At 40.3% G+C, this 21161-nt stretch overlaps 1 protein-coding gene across 6 annotated transcripts in view; it reads left to right on the forward strand.

Moving 5' to 3' along the window:
- The window catches only part of LOC116046400 (protein FAM131B-like), a 60200-nt gene that overhangs the window by 19118 nt on the left and 19921 nt on the right, over window positions 1–21161 (forward strand). For all 6 annotated transcript variants that reach the window (XR_004104136.2, XM_031294757.2, XM_031294760.2 and 3 more), the window contains exon 2: window positions 11822–11859. Coding sequence is in view for 4 of the 6 variants with exons in the window: in XM_031294757.2 (XP_031150617.1) it covers window positions 11822–11859 (38 nt within the window). In the remaining 2 variants the exon portion in view is untranslated. The remainder of the gene's footprint in view (window positions 1–11821; window positions 11860–21161) is intronic.

Here is a 21161-nt window from a genome sequence, read left to right on the forward strand (position 1 = left end):
TAGGCTAACGTTAGCTGCTGTCAGGTGTAGTGTTGACTAGCGTCCCGTGCGGCAATGTTTCAGTTCCCTCTAATGTCCGTTTTCGGAGCATCAGAGAGAAGCGCAGGCATTTAAGTGGCACCTAAATAGGCACCGAAATCCGCGTTGCTATTCAGTCCGGTAGAGAATGGTTGTTAAGGCACCGGTGCCGTATTAGCACCGGGTCTCGGACCCCCGCTCCCCCCAAATAAAAACTCTTCGGATCTACACAATTCACGTGGATGACATTTTCGCCGAAAAGCGACTAGTTTGCAGGTATGTACAATGGAAACCTAACCTGCTCCTTTTCAGTCCCTCCAGGATTTCGCGATGTCGCGATCACGCCAATTCACGCAAATTCAACCAATCACCGCAACTTTTCTGCAAATTTGACCAATAACCGGAGTTTTCCGCGACTTCAACCAATCCCAGCAGTCCCACTTGCCTGACTTTACGTCTGAGTGCCGCTGACCAAGCCGGAGTGAGAGAGAGCTTGTTTCCGATATGAAGACGAGACTCGAACATGTCACATTTACCAACAAAACGTACAGCGAAAGACCGTGCAAAACATTTCAGACCGTCCTGCCAAACTGTATAGATTTTAACATCAATGTACGCTGTAACGTTTTTTCACTCTAAAGTCAGCGGCTGCGGTCTCAATCCTGTCGGCTGTCTGCAGCAGGCAGAGGCGGAGCTGCTGCTCATACAGTTCCTCCCGCTACTGACGCACACAAACACACACACAGATGAGATGAGACGACACAATGACCTAAATTGAGGACAGCTACTCTCGTTATTGTAAGTGCAATGTCCAATAAGTACTTTATCAAACCGAACCCAGGCCAGGTTAGGAAATTAACAATGTAAAAATCAACAAGCCACTGACAGATATGTTCATATTTGATTCATTCAATAAATTATTATTTTTTGTCTTAAATCCACCAGCCATTTTCATATTATACCAACATTTGCAGCATCCTGAGCCTTTTTGGTAAGGCTACTAGGAAAACTCAGCCCAGAGCAGTTTTATTCTCCCCGAAACAAGTTTCCTTTTTATTTTTAAAGAACTATACAAAAAAAGAAATCGCAACTTTTTTTTTGCAACTTTCACTGTCTCCCGCAACTTCATTGCAACAAACATACAAAAGACATCGCAACTTTTATCGCAAATTTTTTTACAAAAGCTCCCGCAAAATCAGGCATTTTGGGCCGCAACAATCTATATAAAAGGCCGCGAAATCCTGGAGGGACTGTCTTTTCAACTGCGTTGTCTGTGAAGTGAAGTTTAGCTGCATCCAGAAACTAATTTGAAATTTTTTTAAAGTTTGTTTCGTTTTGTTTTGAAAGGTTACATTTGTTGCAGTTGTTTTCTCACCGACACAAAATCCGATTTTGCTTCTGTTACTTTGCTTTATTAGTGTAACTTATCACGGTGCAAATGAATGGACTACACTACATTATATCACAATCCAATGATGTACTGTATGCAGAAAGTGATTGTTTTCTAATCATAACCAAATTGATTACCACAGTAAATCATCACTCATGAGCTATTTTACTATAATGGAAATCACAGGTCTTAACTATTTTTAAATCTACATGACTGTGAAGAACATCTACGGTTATGAAGAAGGCCTTCTGTTTGTATCTGATGGTCCTTTGTTTTTGTTGGACTCCACCGCAGAGACTTTAGTTACATGCACAAACACAAATGACCTTTTGCTCAAAGGCCAGTAGCCTCACACATACTGTACCAAACCACCACAGACGCTCAGAGCTTCACAGTCTAACAAGCAAACATTACACTGCAGCCTCCCAAAACACGATTTATAATCAGACCCAGAATCAGATTAATTACCAAGTACAATGAACAAACAAGAATTAGCATCTTTCACATCAGAGTTATGCTGAGTTATGCCCCCCCCCCCAACATAATGACACCAGACCCAACACTCGTTTCTGGGAAAAATCCTCTGCTGCACAATAATTTATGTGCTTTGATTATTAATATGAGACAACTTTGATAACTAATTAATCATTTCAAAGTAAAAATTCCACAGTTTAATTCCAGCTTTTCTTTGTCTTAAGTGACTTTAAAGTGAATACTTTGGGGTTTTGGATTCAATAATTGAGACAGCAGCTTAATTGACAATGAAATTAACTGTAGTTGCAGTCTTAGATGTTTTAAAAGCATGAGACGAGCACAACATGTTTTTAAATCTATCAGGATACACATAAACTGATGTTAGACTTGTTTCCCGTATCATTTTAAAGCCAAAAATAACGGCAAATATCCATTGCGGTGTTTCCCCTATTTTCATTCTGCAGCCACTGTCTGTGGTTAGTTCACGTCTGTAATAACAGCAGGACAGCCGAGTGTCAGGTTAACAGGTGAAGTGAAGATAATGTGGTGGGTAGTCTACTGATTGGCAGGCTTGGTCGTGAGCGACACACTAACGTGCTGACAGATTTGATATTTTTGTATTTTAAGCTAAGACACATGTATACCAGGGGCGGGGCTAAAAAATAATGATTAACTTAAAATGCACCACAAGGCTGTAGTTTACCAGTTTCATTGAACGCACGGCAGCTGCAGATTGTTACATACCGGTGTTGAATCCTCTACAGTAAAACACAGTCAAACTTTACACCGTTCAGCGTTAGCTGTCAGCATTGTAACCGTGTTTAATCCAGCTACTAGCTAGCAGTAGGCTAACGTTAGAGAAGCACAGACATATCAGTGGCACCAGATTTCGGTAGCCAGGGTTGGCAGGAAGAAGAAAATGTTCCAATTAATGATCCAGGCAGCACATTCTTGTCTCCCTCCTTCATTTTACAGTCCAATGGTGGCTAGTACGGCTCCGGGTCAAACGTATGGAATAGATTAATCTGCGTTATTTTTTTTAACGCGTTATTTTTTTTTCAGATTAATTAATCGAAATTATTTATTTATTATATTTATATATAATTAATCGTTATTTTGACAGCCCTACCAAAAATAAAGAGATATGTAAAGAAACTTTAAAGTGTTACATTTAAGAACGGAATTTGGTGTGGTGGTAGCACAGTGCAGAATTGGTAAGCCAGAGTATAAATGGTCATTAGGTCGCCTGACTCTGAGTGACAGTAATGACTGGGAAGCAGGCTGCATCTCCTCCAGGTGCTGCAGGGTAAATGTCCATTAAATGTGATGCATGATCCTGCTGGCTGTTTGGAGTTACACTTGTGAGTCCGAACAGCTGTTTTACAGAATGCTGCTGTGGGCGTCATTTTACTTAAAGATTCTTTCATTTTTTTTCCTCCATAGTCTCCTCTTGTATTACTGATGTTTTGTTTCTCTTTTATTCTCGTGTAATATAATGCATGCAAACTTCATGTTACTAGTATGCTATCAAATTGATCGCAGTATATAATGAAACATACATCATATATGTTTTGGCATATTAGAAAAATGTAACTTTTTCTGATTCGCTGACAGATTTGTCATGGTAGTTGGTGTCAAGTAGACGGAACCTGCATCACAGTGATCACCAGCTAGTGTTTTTTTATTCACTACATATCTGTCCTTCCCTCCTCCTGCTTCTCCTTTCGTCTTCCACGCCTCCTCCTTTTCTTATCTTTTCAGCTTTTTGCTTTATCTTATTCTCCCAGCAGCCCTTGCTGTTCTCTCCTCGACATACCCTCCGCCCTGTGGTTTTGAGCTTTGATCAATCTCTCGATTTTGTTCCTCTCCTTCATTCCCTCTTCAATATTTCCACCTCTCTGTTATTTTGAGAGCCCTTAGCTTCCCTCTGTGTCTCTCTCACCCTCTCCTTTTCCCCCCGTGGCTCCATCAACTCCAGAGGTCTCCGGTGTGCGTGCATGTGTGTGTGTGTGGTTGACTTGCTTGTGTATGTGTGTATGAGTTTGTATGTGCCTCCATGCGTGTGGGTGTGTTGTCAGGAGTAAATGGCCTCCAGGATCCCCTGGGTCGCATCTCAAATGTACTCACAGAGAGCCGAGTCATGACTAAGACTGCATGCCTGTCATTAACAGAGAGAGAGAGATAGAGAGTGAGAGAGAGAGAGCGCATGTCTAATAAGTTCATTCACTCACTCTCAGAAGTGTTGTCCTTCACCCAAAGTACTGGGTCAGGCCTGAAAAATGTGTCATGAAACGTGTACATGTATGTGCGTTATGTGTGTACACAAGTATTAATCTGTGGGTTCAGTGTTCAGGAATCACCAGACAAATCAGACAACTTTTGAAAAACTCTGATTATGTCATCTTCAGCTAAGATTATAACACTAAACAGTTTGAAAGGGGGAGGACCTCCTTCGTGTGATACTCTTACACTGTGGTACATTGCCAGTCTGTCATTTTTAAACTACATTTAGTAGACATTTTCTGTTGTGATTTTCCCTGCTGTGTAAACACCCTTTCCCTCTGTGTTACCCAGAGTGTGTTTATAGACAATCTCTGGGAAACAGGTCTGAATGTGTTGGTTTCATCTTTGGGCTTTAGAGGCTGCCCTCACCAGAAAAAAAAACAACAGCATTGTTGTTTATTCAAGAAAATAGATTCATGTTAAGCAGCAAAGTCTGAAGTAGTTGGGTTAGAAAAAACAAGTACAGTAAAGACCCCCTGAAGGCAAACAAAAAGCATTACATCCCTTCCACTATGTGTCACGATGGCCAGATATGTCAAGTTTGATGTTCATTAATCGTTTTTACACAGCATTTAGTGTATATTTTTTTGGTTTAGACAATTTTAGACACTAGCAGAATTTTAGAGAATATATACCTGTTTGAAGTATTTTTTTTTCTTTCCAAATGGATACAAAGCATTTTGGAATCAAGCCTTTTAGCTCAACAGTTGCTTCTTTTACTAAACAAATCGATTGCCTGGATCGACTTTTGGTACGGAGCTGTCATTTCTTGTCCCTTGAGATAAAGTACAACATCTCCCAACTGTATCTTCTACCACTGAACAGTGACGACGACTCCCTCTCCCCTCCCCCACCCCCACCCTCTGCCTAGAAGGGTTTATTGATATTGATTTGGATGGAAGGCTTCAGTCTCCATTGAAGGGAGTATGAAGGCTGAGGTATTTTTAGGCGCTGACGAGTGGCAGCGCTCTCTTGGGCGGGGGCGGGACCTGGCAGAGAGCACCAAATCAATGCGGCCAGCATCGATGAGGATGTCGAGCCTATATGTTGAGAATACAATACATAAGAAATATCGGCTCTTAGTGCGAAGAAGACCGATAAGTGAGTCCGGGCTGCCATATTGATTTCAGCTGTTAAATCCACTTCAATCAGCCTTTCATCAAAAGGGACATGAAAGAGAGGTGGTGGGCTAACAGAGGATTTTTAAGCTTTGAACAATGATGAAAGTGTAAAAACATCAAGATTATTCCCTCTTGAAACAATCTTGGAGTGATATTCAACTATAGGCAATTTTTCTACATAAGCACCCTAATCTTGACTAGCTTATTTGTAGCTGAAGTAGGACTGCAGCAGTAACATTGTGGACAGTGTTGCCAACTTGGTGACTTTTTCACTAGATTAGGCGACTTTTCTGACTCTCTTAGCGACTTAAATATATTATATATTCATATATTATAATATATTCAAATATATTTATATTGTATTTCATTCCCATGCATGCAGTCCACAATGATGAGAGTGTAGAAAGCTCAAGATTATTCCCTCTTGAAAGAATCTTGGAGTGATATTCAACAACTTAAGCAATTTTGTACATAAGCACCCTCATCTTGACTTGTGTAATTTGTAGCTGAAGTTGGACTAATTTCAAAAACACTTGACTGTAAGTATTTTAGTGTCTCCTGCGTTGTTTTGGATCCAACAGGGGCTGTGAGGAAGAAAAGCGGCATTTTAGCTCAGTTCTCACCACGAGATATTAGAGACGTAGTGTAGGTTATAATTTGTGTTAACACGGGGGAGGCCTCTCCTTTAATCGCCACTTAAATCGAATATCCTTCAACATCCCAGGCCTCGCTGACTCATACAGGTCATGCCCCCCCCTGTGCCAAGGCAAAGTGTGGATAATGAATCTAATTTTAGCCGGGCAGTGTTATTACTGGACAGAGATTTTGTTTTCACTCACTCTAATGATGTGATAAAAGATGGTGATTCCAAGAAACGTGAGAAGACGGAGGACGTTTACATGCACGCTGCTGTCCTGGTTATTAGTCATATCCTGCTTTTGTTGATATTTGGGATAGGATCATCACATGGAACACAATGTCACAAACTAGTTGAGAGACGTTTACACAAAGGAGAAACTATTAAACATAGGTAAATAACTAAGTGTAAAAATTTGATAAATCAGCAGTGAATGTAGGGCTGACACGATTAGTTAAAAAGTAATAATGACAATCTATCAATTGTTAAAATCATTAATGCAGAAAAAAATGCCAAAGATTAGCTGGTTCGAGATTCTCAAATGTGAGGATTTGCTGCTTTTTTCCTGTTTTGTGTCATTATCCGTTGATAGTGGTCATTTCAAACAAGTAATTTGAAGATGTGGACGTTTGATAACTGAACAACGCACCCATTAATCCAAAAAACAGGTGCTGTGTTAGGTGTTGAATGCTGCCAAATCAAAACGGGAAAGCATACATGGTGGATGCCAGCTGGAAGCGAGACAGAAAATGAGCTAATGGGCGAGCTTTTATAACCTTCAGGGACCACAGGATGACCAGGTGAACCACAGCAGCGGACAGCCCTCCCAAAGCTTATGAATCATACCAGGAGCAACAAGGACAGCTCAGCAGACAGAGTGGGAGACAAAAGAGTTCTTCATACTGTACATCTCAGATTAAACTTCTCAAAGTGTCTGATCAGTGTCTGCTGCCTGCACCGGGTTGGTCATCTAAATAAGTCTGTCACCTCTGTAACGTCTTAATTAGGGCTGCACAATTAATCGCGACTTTACTGAAATCGCAATATGGACTAGTGCAATATCCAAATCGCAGGGGGGCGCAATATTTGTTTAAAGCAATGTGTCAAACCACTCTGGATCAAGTATTGTGGTGCAGAGACGTCCCGGTACAGATCCTCGCAAAAATCCCACCATATTCATTTTTATTTTTATATTTTTCAATGAAAATGAGAATAATGATACAAAAATGATCATTCCCTCCAATATCGTGAATCATTTCGCAATCGCAACATCAGTCCAATGAATCGCAACTAGAAATGTTCCTCGTATCGTGCAGCCCTAGTCTTAATGATCAAAAACTGTTGAGATTGAACCCACTTTGGTATATTTGTTTAACGCTGTATTCTGCCAGCAATGGAACATAAGCATGACAAACAATACTCGTACACTCTTTTCTACACACAACAGGCATTAGACTTTCACTTTCAATGCAAAATGCCGACGATTATAACTACTAATAAGAGGCTCAAACCCAGGCAGAAGAATCCAAAATAAAGAAAGTCAATTGCAATTAAACCAGAAAAAAAACAAACACAACATGTATGGCTTGCTCTCCCACTTGCAGATTCACCAAGACGTTTTACGTTTATTTAGAGCCAAGTTTTTAGGGTAAGTCAAGCAATAACTTGAATAGTGTATATCATTAATCATACAATTAGTTTTTCTGACTTATACTACTCCTCTTTGTGTGACTCAATTACAGTACATGCTTATGTCATCATAAACTTAAGTATTCCTGTTTTTTTTTAAAAGACCAACTCACATATTCAGGAATATCAAACCAACGATAATGACTCATCTGGTTTTGATGCTTTACAAACTGTAAAAACAGAAACAGGATTCTCCCTTAATGGATTACTATTGTCCACATAAACATACTCATTCTTTCATTTTCTAACCTCTTGATCTTTGGTTGCTTCTACTTCACTTCCTCTTCCAACTTTACCTTCTTGGTTTGAGAATCCAACCATTGACCTTAGACTCAAAATCCAAACCGCTTTACTGTCTGAGCCACCACTGACGCTGACTCGTTATCTCTCCACCGCTAACACACACCACATTAATCCTGGGGTCATTTTTCTCCAGACTGAGTAGAATGATCCATCTGTCTACACCATCTATAATAAATGGGCTGCTCAGTCATTGTGAGCGTTGTGGCAGAAATAATGTCTTCACATTTGACAAAAGCATACTTAAAAGTACGTGACCTGGCAAGTTTCAGGGACAAAACTTCTGTCTTTCTCTCTCTGTCTGACTTCCATATGTCATCCCATGAAATACACGTAAAGGATGTCAAAGATAACGGAAAGCTGTGCTAAAACACAAAGTATTTCTACATATCCCAGTCTAAAATCAGACTGAAACTGTATTAAACTCAGGCAACCCATTTACTTTGTCCATGACAACTTTGACTGTTTACTTTGCACTGCATTACACAGCAGCATGTGTGCACCAGCAGCCAACGCTGGCCAGCAAAAAGTAAACAAGGAAGAGAGAAACAACAGCCAATGTGGCATCGAAACTCTACGAGAACGAGAGACCCGAGGAACAAGGACAAACGGAAATTACTGTGAACACTATTCATTTGAAATAATTGTACCTCTGCATTAAAAGACAGCTAACAACGTGATTCTTCAGTTCCTACTGCTACAATAACTGTAGCATTTGTTGTAAAGGGAATTAATTAAGCAATTTGAAAGAACAATTTAGTAATTCAACTGTGAAGAAATGACTAATTACTAATTATTAGGGCTGTCAAAATTGGCCAAAAATGACGTTTCAATATTCATTCTACAAAAAAACACATAGTATCAAGCGATATTATAGATTCAAATTTAGAATATTTGTTGACAGCCCTAGTAATTGTAAGTCCACTGATTTTCCACTGAGCTCTGCAAAAATGTGTTTTATCTCTGAATATTTTGGAAGTTGATCGGAAGCTCAATATCACAAATATGTTGTATATCTGATCGAAAATAGCTAATTTAATCATTTAATTATTTAAATGTGGGATTTTACAGCTCATATAACAAAAATCAACAACCATTTATAAACTAGAAAGTGATTCAAATAATGTTGGTCTGGTTTTGTAGCCTAGAAATCTAGACGCACCCTAGCGGCAGCAAATTTAATTTGGAGCCATGGTCGTATAGCAACTCTCCGTTGGCTTGTGAGCTGGAAAAACCAAACTCTAGTCAGGCCAATCACATCGTGTATATAGAGTCGGTGGGTGGGTTTATGGCTGCTGCTGCTGCTGGGAACAGCGGTCTTCTGGAAGACTTGGAGTTAAGCTTTTCTTTGAGAAAAGAACAAAGAACGGCACTGAAGTCATTCTTAAAAAATACGGCAAAAGTTTAATCTATCAACTAGCGTTGCTCTGGTTGGTTGTAGCTCTATCCTATTGTGTGCAGAGAGAATTTGAAAGACATCCCGTCCCTCGGATTGAGCCCTGTCAATGGTGAGTTCCCAGACCCAACATCTTGATGTGGGTCTGGCTTGTCAGGCTACTGGTTTTGTGCTCTTTATACATGTAGGCTGTTTCCCCAGTAATGGAGCCAATCAGAGTTTTGTAGAATGGATTACCGATGGGTCATCTCCCTGGCCAGAAAACAGCAACATAAAAACTGTGACAAGCTCGGATAAGATTGACACAGATGCACAGGTTGATGTGAGTCGACTTATAGAGAAATACATCTTCTTCGATCAACAGCTTCTGTGCCAACAATGAAGTTGACGAGACGGATGCGTTGATGGATGACTGACTGCTTAGACACTGCTAACACAAAGATGATGTCAGAAAAATGCGTCTGAATACCAGGCTGGAATACTGTCATTCAACAGTAAGGGTGTCACCGAAATTAAGTCACAATCTCGAATTTCGAATAAAAAAATAAGTAAAGGCAGATTTATGCTTCCGTGTTAAATCGACGCCGTGGATACATACGTAGATACGTGGAGATACCGACACTACGCCGGACCCTACGCTGGACCCTACGCTGGACCCTACGCTGGACCCTACGCTGTAGCGTGACGTGCTCCTCTCAAAAAACTGTAACTACACGTCGCGGCGTCTTCTATTTTCACGATTACAATTATGTGTATCTATGTATATGTGTACTAGTTTTTATGTGCTTTTGTTTCTACTGTCAAAGCCCTTTTCTAAACTAGTGTTTGTAAAGGTGCTATACAAATAAAAAACAATTTTTCTTTTAATCGCGATTAATCGCATATTTTATCACATGATTAAAATTCTATTATTTTGCATTTCAGAACAGTTTTTAAGTACATATTAACAATTGAAAGCAATTTTTACCAGTGTATCTTGATTGGGAATCAAATGAATGCAAAGAAAGTTACTTTATGAACTTGATTTTAAGATTTGTAATTATTTATTTACTGTAAACAAAAGAAAAATGTGTGAGTCTGTCATTATTACACAATTCCTCCAAGTAGGCCTACCTAACTAAAAAACTAAAAATCTGTATCCTTACTAGAGTCAATATAGTGTTTAGTAATTCCTAAATAATTATTACTTTAATTTTAAAAGATACTTTAAAAGATTACTCACTGACGTCCAGTGAACTGGTTAATGAGCAGCTCATTTCTGCACAAGTCTGTGTTAACACAGCCCATCTCCACTCTTACCCGGGCGACAGAGAAACACTGTTATTAAACACTGTTGTTTCCACAACAACAAAAACACAGCAGTCTCTGAACTCGCGTTGGGAGTTTCGTTGAAGTTGGATGTAGTCCAGTTTTTGTCTAATGAGCGGACACTTGCAAGCAGGATTGATGGAACAGGTGGCCGGCTAGCGTTAGCTTTCCACCTAGCTAGGTTATACTCCAGCCTCCGTTCGCGTTTCACCGCTGAGGATGTCCCCCCGTGATCGCCCGCTCCGGCCACCGCAGCTGCTGCTGCTCGCTCCGGCCACCACTGCTGCTCGCTCCGGCCACCGCTGCTGCCCGCTGGTCAAACTAACCTGTACGGCGGGCCACAGCAACCTCTTATTTCCGAACATTCATCTCTCCCCCGCCCCCCGAGGGCTGGTGGTCTAGCATCACGTTAACTGTACTACTATGCTTAGCTCCGTAGGTGGTAGCTCAAGCTTGACGTGCTTCGTCAATTAACGCGTTAACGCTGACAGCGTTTTTTTTTAATTATTATTATAATTACATGTGCTTTCACAGGCTGCAGTGAATAACCTCATTTACTTTGAAAGTCAGACTCAAAGTCATCGTGTAAAAGAAAGAGAGGGTTAAGTCAGTCTTCATCACTGAAAAAAATCTTCAGGTTCTGGCTGGTCAACAGCCCGTTTTCTATTTTTTTTTTTTTTTTTTACCACTACATTATTAAAATAGCACTCTATTACTAATAGAGTGGCTTACCCTTTTCATCACCCTCAAATATTTCAGAATCATCTCTGGCCTTCATGACTCACACTGGTTGTGCCCTCTGTGTGCCAAAGCTTGGCGTGGATAATGAATCTAATTTTAGCATGGTGTGTTTGCGTCCGAGTGTGTGAGAGAGAGAAATAGTGGACAGCGCTGTCATTTTCCCTCAGCGAGCGTGTTGAAGGCTGCATAAGTTTGACATACTGTTATCTCCTTCTCCCTCTCTCTGTCAGTGTTCCTCGCTCACTCCTCTATCTTCCTGTTTCTCCTTCCCTCGCTCGCCCTATCCTATCATTGATGGTTGAGACAAAGCAATTGTGTATTCTGGACTGATATTTTGTGTCTTCTTGCATCTGTGTTTCCTGCCATGGTCTGAAACCTGTAGCTACTTAAGCACCTGTGATAATGACATTATCTTTAATTCATCTCTCTCTGTTTTTTCTCTCTCTCTCTCTCTGTCTCTCCAGCAGTGGATGCGGTGCCGGTACAGAAAGATGGAGATCAGGTAAAATGCTATTATCTTTTTTTTTTTTCTTCTTCTTTTTTTTTTTTAATGCCTCCATCGTTTCTGCAATCTATTTTCCCATTTTGCTGAAAGCCACTGTGACAGAATACAAAAGACACCACTGCCGGTGTCCTCAGCTCTCCTCTTACATCTGTCCAGTCTCCAGACAGAAATGGCAGTGTGTGAGAGTGTCATTTCTTGTCTCCTCAAATCTTTTAGAGGTGAGAAAAAGAAGCGCTCTTACTCACCCAGAACTGCCTCCTGCTGTCAGACGGCCAGGCCTCGGCCTAAAAGAAAGGACGCCCAGATCTAAACATTGAAAAAGGATTAATGATTCATGTGTGGAGAGTGTATTTTTTTTTTCACAGACAGTGTGTGTGAAGGCAGGTGTGTCTGTGTTGTCTTTTGTCTACAGTACAGTCAGAAAGTATCAGGACTGTGTCGCGTTTCTTGTTGTTTTGTCTCTGTACTCCAGCACGCTGTAATTTAGTTGAATTGAAGGGAAAATTTAAAGTCCTTTTTTATTTTAATTTAATTTAATTAATTTTATTTTATTGTGAAATCTGATAAATTGCCTCACGTGACGTCACTTGAGTCGGTGGGGTTGGGGCTGAAGACTAACATTTTTTAAATAAAAGAAATCTGGAGGGTGTGGAATTGGAAAGAGGTGAGCTTACCTGAGCTCTGTAATCCGCTTTCGCTTATCAGCAGCTACTAGCATAACACACCTGACTCTGAGTGAACTGTGGGTAACGTAGGAAAAGACGATGGTTCTGCAGCATACATCTTTTGGTCCATTGTTTAATTTGAGGATGTTTAGGATGCTCACACCTTTTTATATTTATATCCCCCCAATTTTAAGACAATGCACCAGGACAATCTTTGTAACACAGACAAGGCAGCCAAAGTGTTATTGGCCAAACAAGCGGGATGTTCTTGACTGGCTGTTGTACAGGTCTGGCCGAGCATCACAAGGGATGTCTGTGAGTCGACAGTCTGACTGAAATATTAAATATGATGGGGAGTCCTGGTGGCTGAGTGGTTAGGGCACACACCATATAACCGCAATGTTCTGCCTTCAATCTGTTAAATGTCAGACCCGTCTCTTTACCCCCTCATCTGTCTTTATACAACCAACTGTCTAATCAAGGCAAGAATTTCCTTTAACATGATTTTATAACTATATATGAAGAGAAATTGGATCTTAATTTGTCCAAGAATGACGATTATGTTAAAGGTGCCGTAGGTAGGATTGTGAAGATCCAGGACTTGTGAACATCAACAACTTCTCAGTCCCTCCCGCCTTTCTGCTAAAGCCCAAAACGTTCTCCTTAGCCCCTCCCCCCACAAGGGAGAATGAATGTGTGTGCATGAGCAGTGGACACGCAGTTAGACACCCCCCTTAATCTGAACAGGGAGCTGTGGATTTTTGAAAATCACACTACAGGCTGTAGGTGGTGCCAGAGGAGCTGGATTTTTTTTTCTAAATTACCTGCTTCATGTAGTTCTACTGGAACATAGGGTCAGTTTCAGCAAATATGACAGAAAGTTAGTTTTATAAGTCTTACCTACTGCACTTTTAATATCTTATCTCTGGGTTTGAATCCTTCGTCCAGCTGGAGCTTGCATATTTGTCCCAGGCCGGCGGGTGCTCCGGTTTCGTCCCACAGTCTAAAAGTCCAGATTAATTAGGGACTCTAAATTAGCCAAGGTGTTAATAGTTGTCTGTCTGCACGTGTCAGCCCTGTCATAGCTTGGCAACCTGTCCAGGGTGTAGCCTGTCTCTCACCCAATGAGAGCAGGGAAAGGCTAAGGCACGATGAGCAGTTACAGATGAATTTGAATTTGAAGGGTGTGTAATTACTTTTGGCCCAGGAGAGTTGGGCCTAAAAAGGGCTACAGTTCCTTCACTGTTTACCTGATTTAAATGTGAATACCATCAACTTAAAGATGAAAGTCAGCACTTTACCCTCATTGTTTTATGTTACTGTAAATACAATGTGCTGCAGTACAGAGAAGACACAACAAATGTCACTGTCTTAATACTTTATGACTACACTTTATCTATCAACTGCATTTTCAGAGGTTTTTTTGAACCAGCCAAGAAGAATATTAATCTGTATGTCTGCACTCTGGCTGTGAAGGTGTGTGTGTGTGTGTGTGTGTGTGTGTGTGTGTGTGTGTATGTGTTTGTGTGTGTGTGTGTGTGTGTGTGTGTGTGTGTGTGTGTGTGTGTGCGTGCGTGCGTGCGTGTTGATAGTCTCTTACCAAGGCCACAGAGCCGCTCTCCCCGGGGCTCAGAATATTACTGAGCCATGTATCACTTCTCAGCTGTAGACCCTGGGGAGAGAGAGAGCAGTAGCATGAGTGAGAGAGAGAGAGAGAGAGAGAGAGAGAAAAATACAAAAACACAGACATCCATCTTATTGCTTTTCCATCATTGGCTCCTGCTTTCTTTTCTTTAGAGTTGCCATTTTTCCTCCTACACAAGGGTTGAAAGGCCGACATACACCAGCAGTTTTCTTTACTGTAAACACAAGGTATATTTATTAACATTACTGCTAGGTTAATTGTAGCTTACAAGTGAAAGAGCAAGATGTAAATAACCTGTAGCTTTCTCCCTGCTTCCTGCCTAGGGAGAATAAACACATTAGAAGTGATTTCTATGAAACTTAAAAATATTGCACATATTTTAGGCTCAGCGTTGACACTTCACGGCCATGACATCAGTAGCGGAATTCATTTTTGATTAAGTGTTGCTTGTTGAGCACTGATCCCATGGCAGCCCTCGAGTCATTTTCTTCCACAAACATGACTCTTCTGTGTAATTTATAGACCTGCAGAGAGGGAGGCTAGCAGGTGGAGAGGGATTTAAAATAGTAAAATACAGGAGCTCAGAGAGCCGATTCAGACTCAGAAACAGGGGACTATGAACCAACTGCAACAAACAAAACACTACAGACTGACGGACAAAATAAATTCTAAACAGCAAGAGTCAGTCTGGCGTACGGGATGTACAGAGCTGGGATAAATCCCGATATCCTCTCCCCTTCTGCTATCTATTTTGCAAGGGCACCGTCGCTGCAATCCGGGGCTTAGCACCGCCCAGGACCAGTTGCGATTGTTTTTTTCCCCACCAATCCCAAAATAGATAAGCGGTGTAGCCAGACCATCCTCCAGAGCCAACATAGCACTGTGGAGATTGATTCAGATCTGGGTCTAGCAATGCAAGGCTACTGAAAACCCAAACTTGTAAACCTCATGAAGGCACCAGAGAGAAAGTCAGGGGATCATCAAAGTGAGTAGGATCCATCCTCTGGGCACCATGAATGTCTGTAATGAATTTCATGGCAATCCATCCAATAGTTATTTCAATAATTATTTCAGTCTGGACCAAAAGTGGTGGACCTCCCGACAGACTGACAATGCCATCCCTAGCAGCTAGTGTGGCTAAAAAACACTTTGGACTGTTGGAACATTTATAATTTTTTTTAACTGCACTAAACTAGGGTTGACTACCGAAACCGGTGCCATATTCCTATAAAACCGGTATCTACAGGGATGAATGACAACACAGATTTCGGTGCCACTTAAATTATTGTGCTGCTCTCTGGTGCTCTGAAACAGACGTTACAGGCAACAGAAACATCACTGTGACACTTAACATCACACTTAACGTAACGTTAGCCTACCGTTAGCTAGTAGCTGGCTTAAGCATGTCAAAATGCTGAAAGCTAAATTTTCTAATGTGTGGCTGTATTTCATTCCAACGGATTCCAACATCATGACATACAACAGTCTGCAGCTAAAGACACAGAGGAGACTAGCTGCACTGTGGCCACAGCCACAGTCGGAGAAACAATACCGACGGGACTTAATGGTGTGCTCAATTACACTTCGTAAGCTCATGTATTCAAGTGCACCTCGAGAAACTTCTGCCATCTAGTGGCTCTCCTTTAAGTTTTTTAACAGTAACTGACTGTGAAATAAATTATTTAAATTGAACGTATGGCCTTAGCAATAAACTAATGTAGCCAACTGTCATTTTGTGCTGTTCTTCTTTTAAAGTACCACCACTGTTTTAAAAGTATAATTTTAGCACTGGTACACAGAAAACCCTAAAGGATACCCAACCCTACACTCAACAGGTAAACACCCTTAAAAACACAAACTACAGAATACAGGCATCAGAGGTATGAGCTCATCATGCTGGACTCACATTCGCACATTCAACAATGTCAACTTAAGCGAGGAAACATCCCTGCAGCATTAGGCTCAGTGGAAGGCACATTAGCTGAAACATCAGCCTGTTTGTGGTTCCACTAAAAGTCAGATCAATACTGAGTGCTCCTATCAGATCTCCTCTGAGGATATAAGCCTTCCAAATTCACACAAGTCTGACTAAAAGGATGGAAAACACAAACAGATCTGACTGAGATTGAGCTGCAGCTAAACTAAAGACTTAATTTATCGCCATTAGTGTTTTTCCTCAGTAAAGGATTTTAGACTTCAAATGAGTTTCCAAAAGATGATGCCACAAAAACATTTTCTTGAAAGCTGCTAGATATTTCACCACTATTCAATTTATTTAATGGTTTCCTGTTTAATGGCAAATCTGTAATGTTTCCCACCAGGATTTAAATGTTTTTACAGTGTAAAAGTTTCTGAAAATGCACTTCCGCATCATGTAGCAGCAAAACTTTAAACATTTTTAATATTAGCAGCTTTTTAAGCAACATGATCCCACAGCTCTAAGTGTTAAATGAATTGATTATCTTGCATGTAGTACCAAATCCTGACTGGTTTCTATTATGCACTATTTTGTTCCTTGCATGCCTTATTGTCCCACTGAGCCACTGATAAACTTTTCCTTATATATGATATTCTTCATTTCAATCAACAGCTGTTATTACTGTAAGATTAGGTTTAAAGTTTTTGTCACAAACCCCAATCAATTTGTTTTATTGCCATGTAGGCAGCATAGTACCTATGACTGTGCAATATATCGGTAGTACATTATATTACAAGAAAGAGAAAAACCACAAGAGAAAGTAGTTATGTACCCTGCATCTGGTCCAGTGCATGCTGGGATACATTTAGGCACCCTGTGCCCTTGAGCAGGATAAATAAATATAGCAAATGGACATATGGATAGGTAGTTATTATTGTGTAAACTGTCTGCTTCTGGAAAATGCTTTAAGGCAGCATAAAGAGCCGATTCAACCAGCTGGGTGCAGAGTTAAATGTTGAGCTGTAAATGTCAGTTTACTGAGAGACCGTCAATGTTATCGTGACTGAATGGACTTGAGTTTGAGCTCGCACAATGCTGCTGCGTCTCTCTTCCATTCAGGTAAATACACTATTGGCAGGGCTACAGGGACGAGCTCATCTGTTGTATATTTTATGGTGTCTATCTAACTACAAAATATGATCACGCGCACACCACTACATCGATGGTGATGACGCTTGATTTTTTTGTCCTCAGTTGACCAGGAGAGCTTTACATTCACACACTGAGGGGTGCTTCTGAATCCATATCCTGCGACCTCTGACGCAAGCTGTGTTAACACACACACACACACACACACACAGTCCAAGGACAGAGATGGCACTGCATTACAAACTCCTCACACGTTTGACCATTATAAATCATGACCGAAACCTCCGACACACAGTTATTAATTCTTTATGTAAGCTACGTTCTAACCCAGGACACTTTACTTTAAAATACGTACCGTTTTCTTCTCTATAGCACACAATGCTAATAATGTATCTGCATTAAGGGTGACAGGGTTCGTGATCAATACCAAAGACTGATCGGCTGGGCCAACTGCTGAGATTTTAACACTTGCTGCGTTGTATCTTAGACTTATGTTAACAGAAGAAAATATTTTTTTAGCCATGCTAGCGGCATGACTCTAGGGATTACGAAGTTTGTCTCTCAGTCCACCACTTCAGACAGAAATATTTAAAAAACGATTTGAAGGATTGACATTAACATTTTGACATTCGGGGTCCCCAGAGGATGAATCCTACTGAGGTTGACAATTTGGTTCTTTAGTGAAATGTCTTGACAACTATTGGATAAATTGCAGTCATGTCCCCCTCAGAGTGAATTGTAAAAAAACTTTAGTCACTTATCATGTTTAGTGTTTATTACCAAATAGTGAAGAGGGTAAACTTTATACATGATCTGTGTCTGGAATCATTCACTCATTCACTACTCCCTACTCACTATGTCGGGGAGTTCTATGTAGAGTACTACATAGTAACCTCAACCTCAACCTTCACATGAAAAAACACTACCGGACACTACACTGGTCATTTTCTCTGTGCCAAAAGATTGCTGTTGCAGAAATTAAACATCCATACCGTCGCTATGGCAGCAAGTGAAAGATGAGTTTGCCTTAAATATAATACATCCATGGTTTGCCTATGACAGCTCACATTAGGGCTGTTGGAACGAATTCCAAAAGTCAAATATAATTTGAATAGTAAAAAAAAACCTATCTGATTAACAATAAGTTAAGGGGAGTGAGAAACACAAGGCATTGTGAGGTCTTTAGATCACGGAGCTAACATTAACGTTACGTACCAAGTAATGTTAGTACAGTGGAAATGACAGGCTGCGGCTGGAAATCGGAAAAAAGGTGGGAAATAGTTTTAACATGACTTTAACATCATCATCCACCGACCCAAAATGCTTATGTTATCATTAGTTAGCTAGCTCGTGTTTCCTAACTGCTTGCGAGTTTTAGGAGCTTAGCTGGGAGCTTCATGGAAACAGCTAAAGTTAATGTTAGCTGCCCTACAGCAGTCAGAGATAGCTTTCACTTCATATATTACCTTCTAATAGCTGTATTCTCAGTGACGTGACAATCTGCAAGAAACGGGTTGCTTATAAATCACTAAGATAGTAGTGACAGTACCGTTTGGCTTAGTTATTAATGCCATGCCGTAGCTAAAACTATTGTTGCTTAGTTTATGACAAATCGTTTCGGCTGTGCTTTCTAACATGATGTCGTTGTGCTAACCGAGCAACGTTAGCCTTTACAACAGAGCCACTTCACTACATAATGTTTCATTACAGAGTTCTCTGTTGATTTGTGTTTGTCGCTGTGTGCTCGTGGTGGAAAATGAATGTAAACAAAGTTGCGTGCCAGAAATGCAATGCGCCATGACGTAGGTCCCCTTCAAGGCCAGGATGATGTTGGAAGTCCCTCTAGTGGACAGACCGTGTAACAACAACCACATGCTTATAGTGGCATTGGCAATGCATACGCCTGAGTAGTGTAGTACATATTAATAACAGGCTGCATTTGAGCATTGAATATTTGATTATTATTCGAATATTTAAAAAAATTACAAATTAAATTCAAATGGTATTATTGAGGAAGATTGACAACTCTATTTCACATTACCTTCTTCCAAAAAACATCCAGGAAGAGCCAGCAAACACATCATGTTTATCAATTTACGTTACTTGTTGATTGCTAAGTGACAGAAATTCACAATGCATTGTGGAATAGTTTTAATATTGTAGAGAGCATCGATATAGAACAGTGACTGCCCACTTTGTTAACGGCTCTGGTTCTGAAAGTGTTTTTCCCCATTCAATTGTTCCATTGACTTTTCAAAAATTGCTTATACTAAGAGTTCTAAGTCTGGAAGCAAGCCAACACCAGCTACGAGAGGAATCGTGACCAAAAAACATTTGATTCGGCGCAAAAAAACATTTTGAAAATGACAAAAAAGGCAAATGTACAAGACTGTGAACAGAAACTATCATAGACTTCAGTGGTAGCAGCTCGCCCTAGCCTTCAGTGGTTTCGGTAAACATTTCCATAGTAACAGCGAGTTAGTGTAGTATTTCTCCATAAGATCACAAATAAAATGTTTTTCTTAAAGGCATACTATGTAACTTTTCCCTCTTCAGTCCCCCTACAGGTTGTCTCATTGGAACTACAGCCGCGCAAGCTGTAGTTCCAATGAGACAACCTGTAGGGGGACTGAAGAGGGAAAAGTTACATAGTGTTGCTTTAAAACCAGGTTGATTTCATACGGACTTGCGGTTTCTACAGGAGCAGAAACTTTCGTTTCACAATCTCACAGCTCGTGGTGAGTCTACCTCGGATGATTTAGACATTATGGCTGATAATCAAAATCCTTATGGAGAAAATCAATGGGATTTTTACTTCCGAAACCACACTGTTGAGCTCTATTCACTAGATATTATAGTGCATTGTAGGAAACAATAAGTGCCCTAAAATGTATCCCACAATTTCAAATCCGGACAGGCTGACCACGTAATAGCGACTTAAACGTGAATAGTGACTCATTCTGGACACGACATGACATGATCAACATCAGAATCAATGTTAGCATTGTCAATTGGAGCATGCAGACGTTAGCATTTATAGCACTGCTCTGCCTAAGCACAACCTTACAGGGCCGCTAGCATGGCTGTAGACTCTCAGTCTTATGTAACAATATCTGGGTAGCACATTCTAATTACTCTCTTTATAGAGCATTTATGAGCTGTAATCAATGGTTAAGAAATAATTTACCAATGCTTCGTAGCTCAGTAATGGCTTATCTCTATAAAGCTACCGATTTCTTTATTTTTTTCAGTTCATAGTATTGTTAAAACACTTAAAAGCACAACACTTCCATGCAAAGAGGAGGTATTTATAATATTATTTTGTTTGACTTTCCACAAGACAAGGGTCATACATGACTCAATGTCCCTTTAACACTAAATATAGTTTAACTAAAAAAAAAATAATTGACAGAAAATAATGTAATGCCGTTTTTGAGTATATTTCTCTTACTGTATGAGTCATAATCAAACAAATAATAATGAGATTTGGTTCCCTCGGATCTCTGAGTGATTTATTTAAGTTGTTGAAAAATGAACTGAGCCTGTTCATTAGCTTTTGAGATTAAATAAAACATTATTCAGTTAGTTCAGTTGAGCATGTCAGCTGTGTGAGTTTTATACAGTGAGTGTTAATGATTAACAACACGTTTGTTCAGGTTAAAAAAATGTCACTGAAGTTTTTTCTTAGTAAAGTTTTGCTCAGGTGAAGTTGGTGTTGAATTATTCCCCAGATCTTTCCCTGCTCTCGTTAATGTGGATCAGACACAAAAAACACAACGAGGCGACTGGTGACTTGCGCGGGGCTTCCCTAAATCCCTGTGCCATCTCAGCGGCTGCTTTGTTAAAGTCATGCTTTGTCATGAAAAAATAAACATCTCTGACATGTGATTACATCGATGCTTCTGAGAAAGCGAAAGGGGCC

Source organism: Sander lucioperca, chromosome 16 (assembly GCF_008315115.2).
Source record: "Sander lucioperca isolate FBNREF2018 chromosome 16, SLUC_FBN_1.2, whole genome shotgun sequence".
NCBI classification, from domain to species: domain Eukaryota; kingdom Metazoa; phylum Chordata; class Actinopteri; order Perciformes; family Percidae; genus Sander; species Sander lucioperca.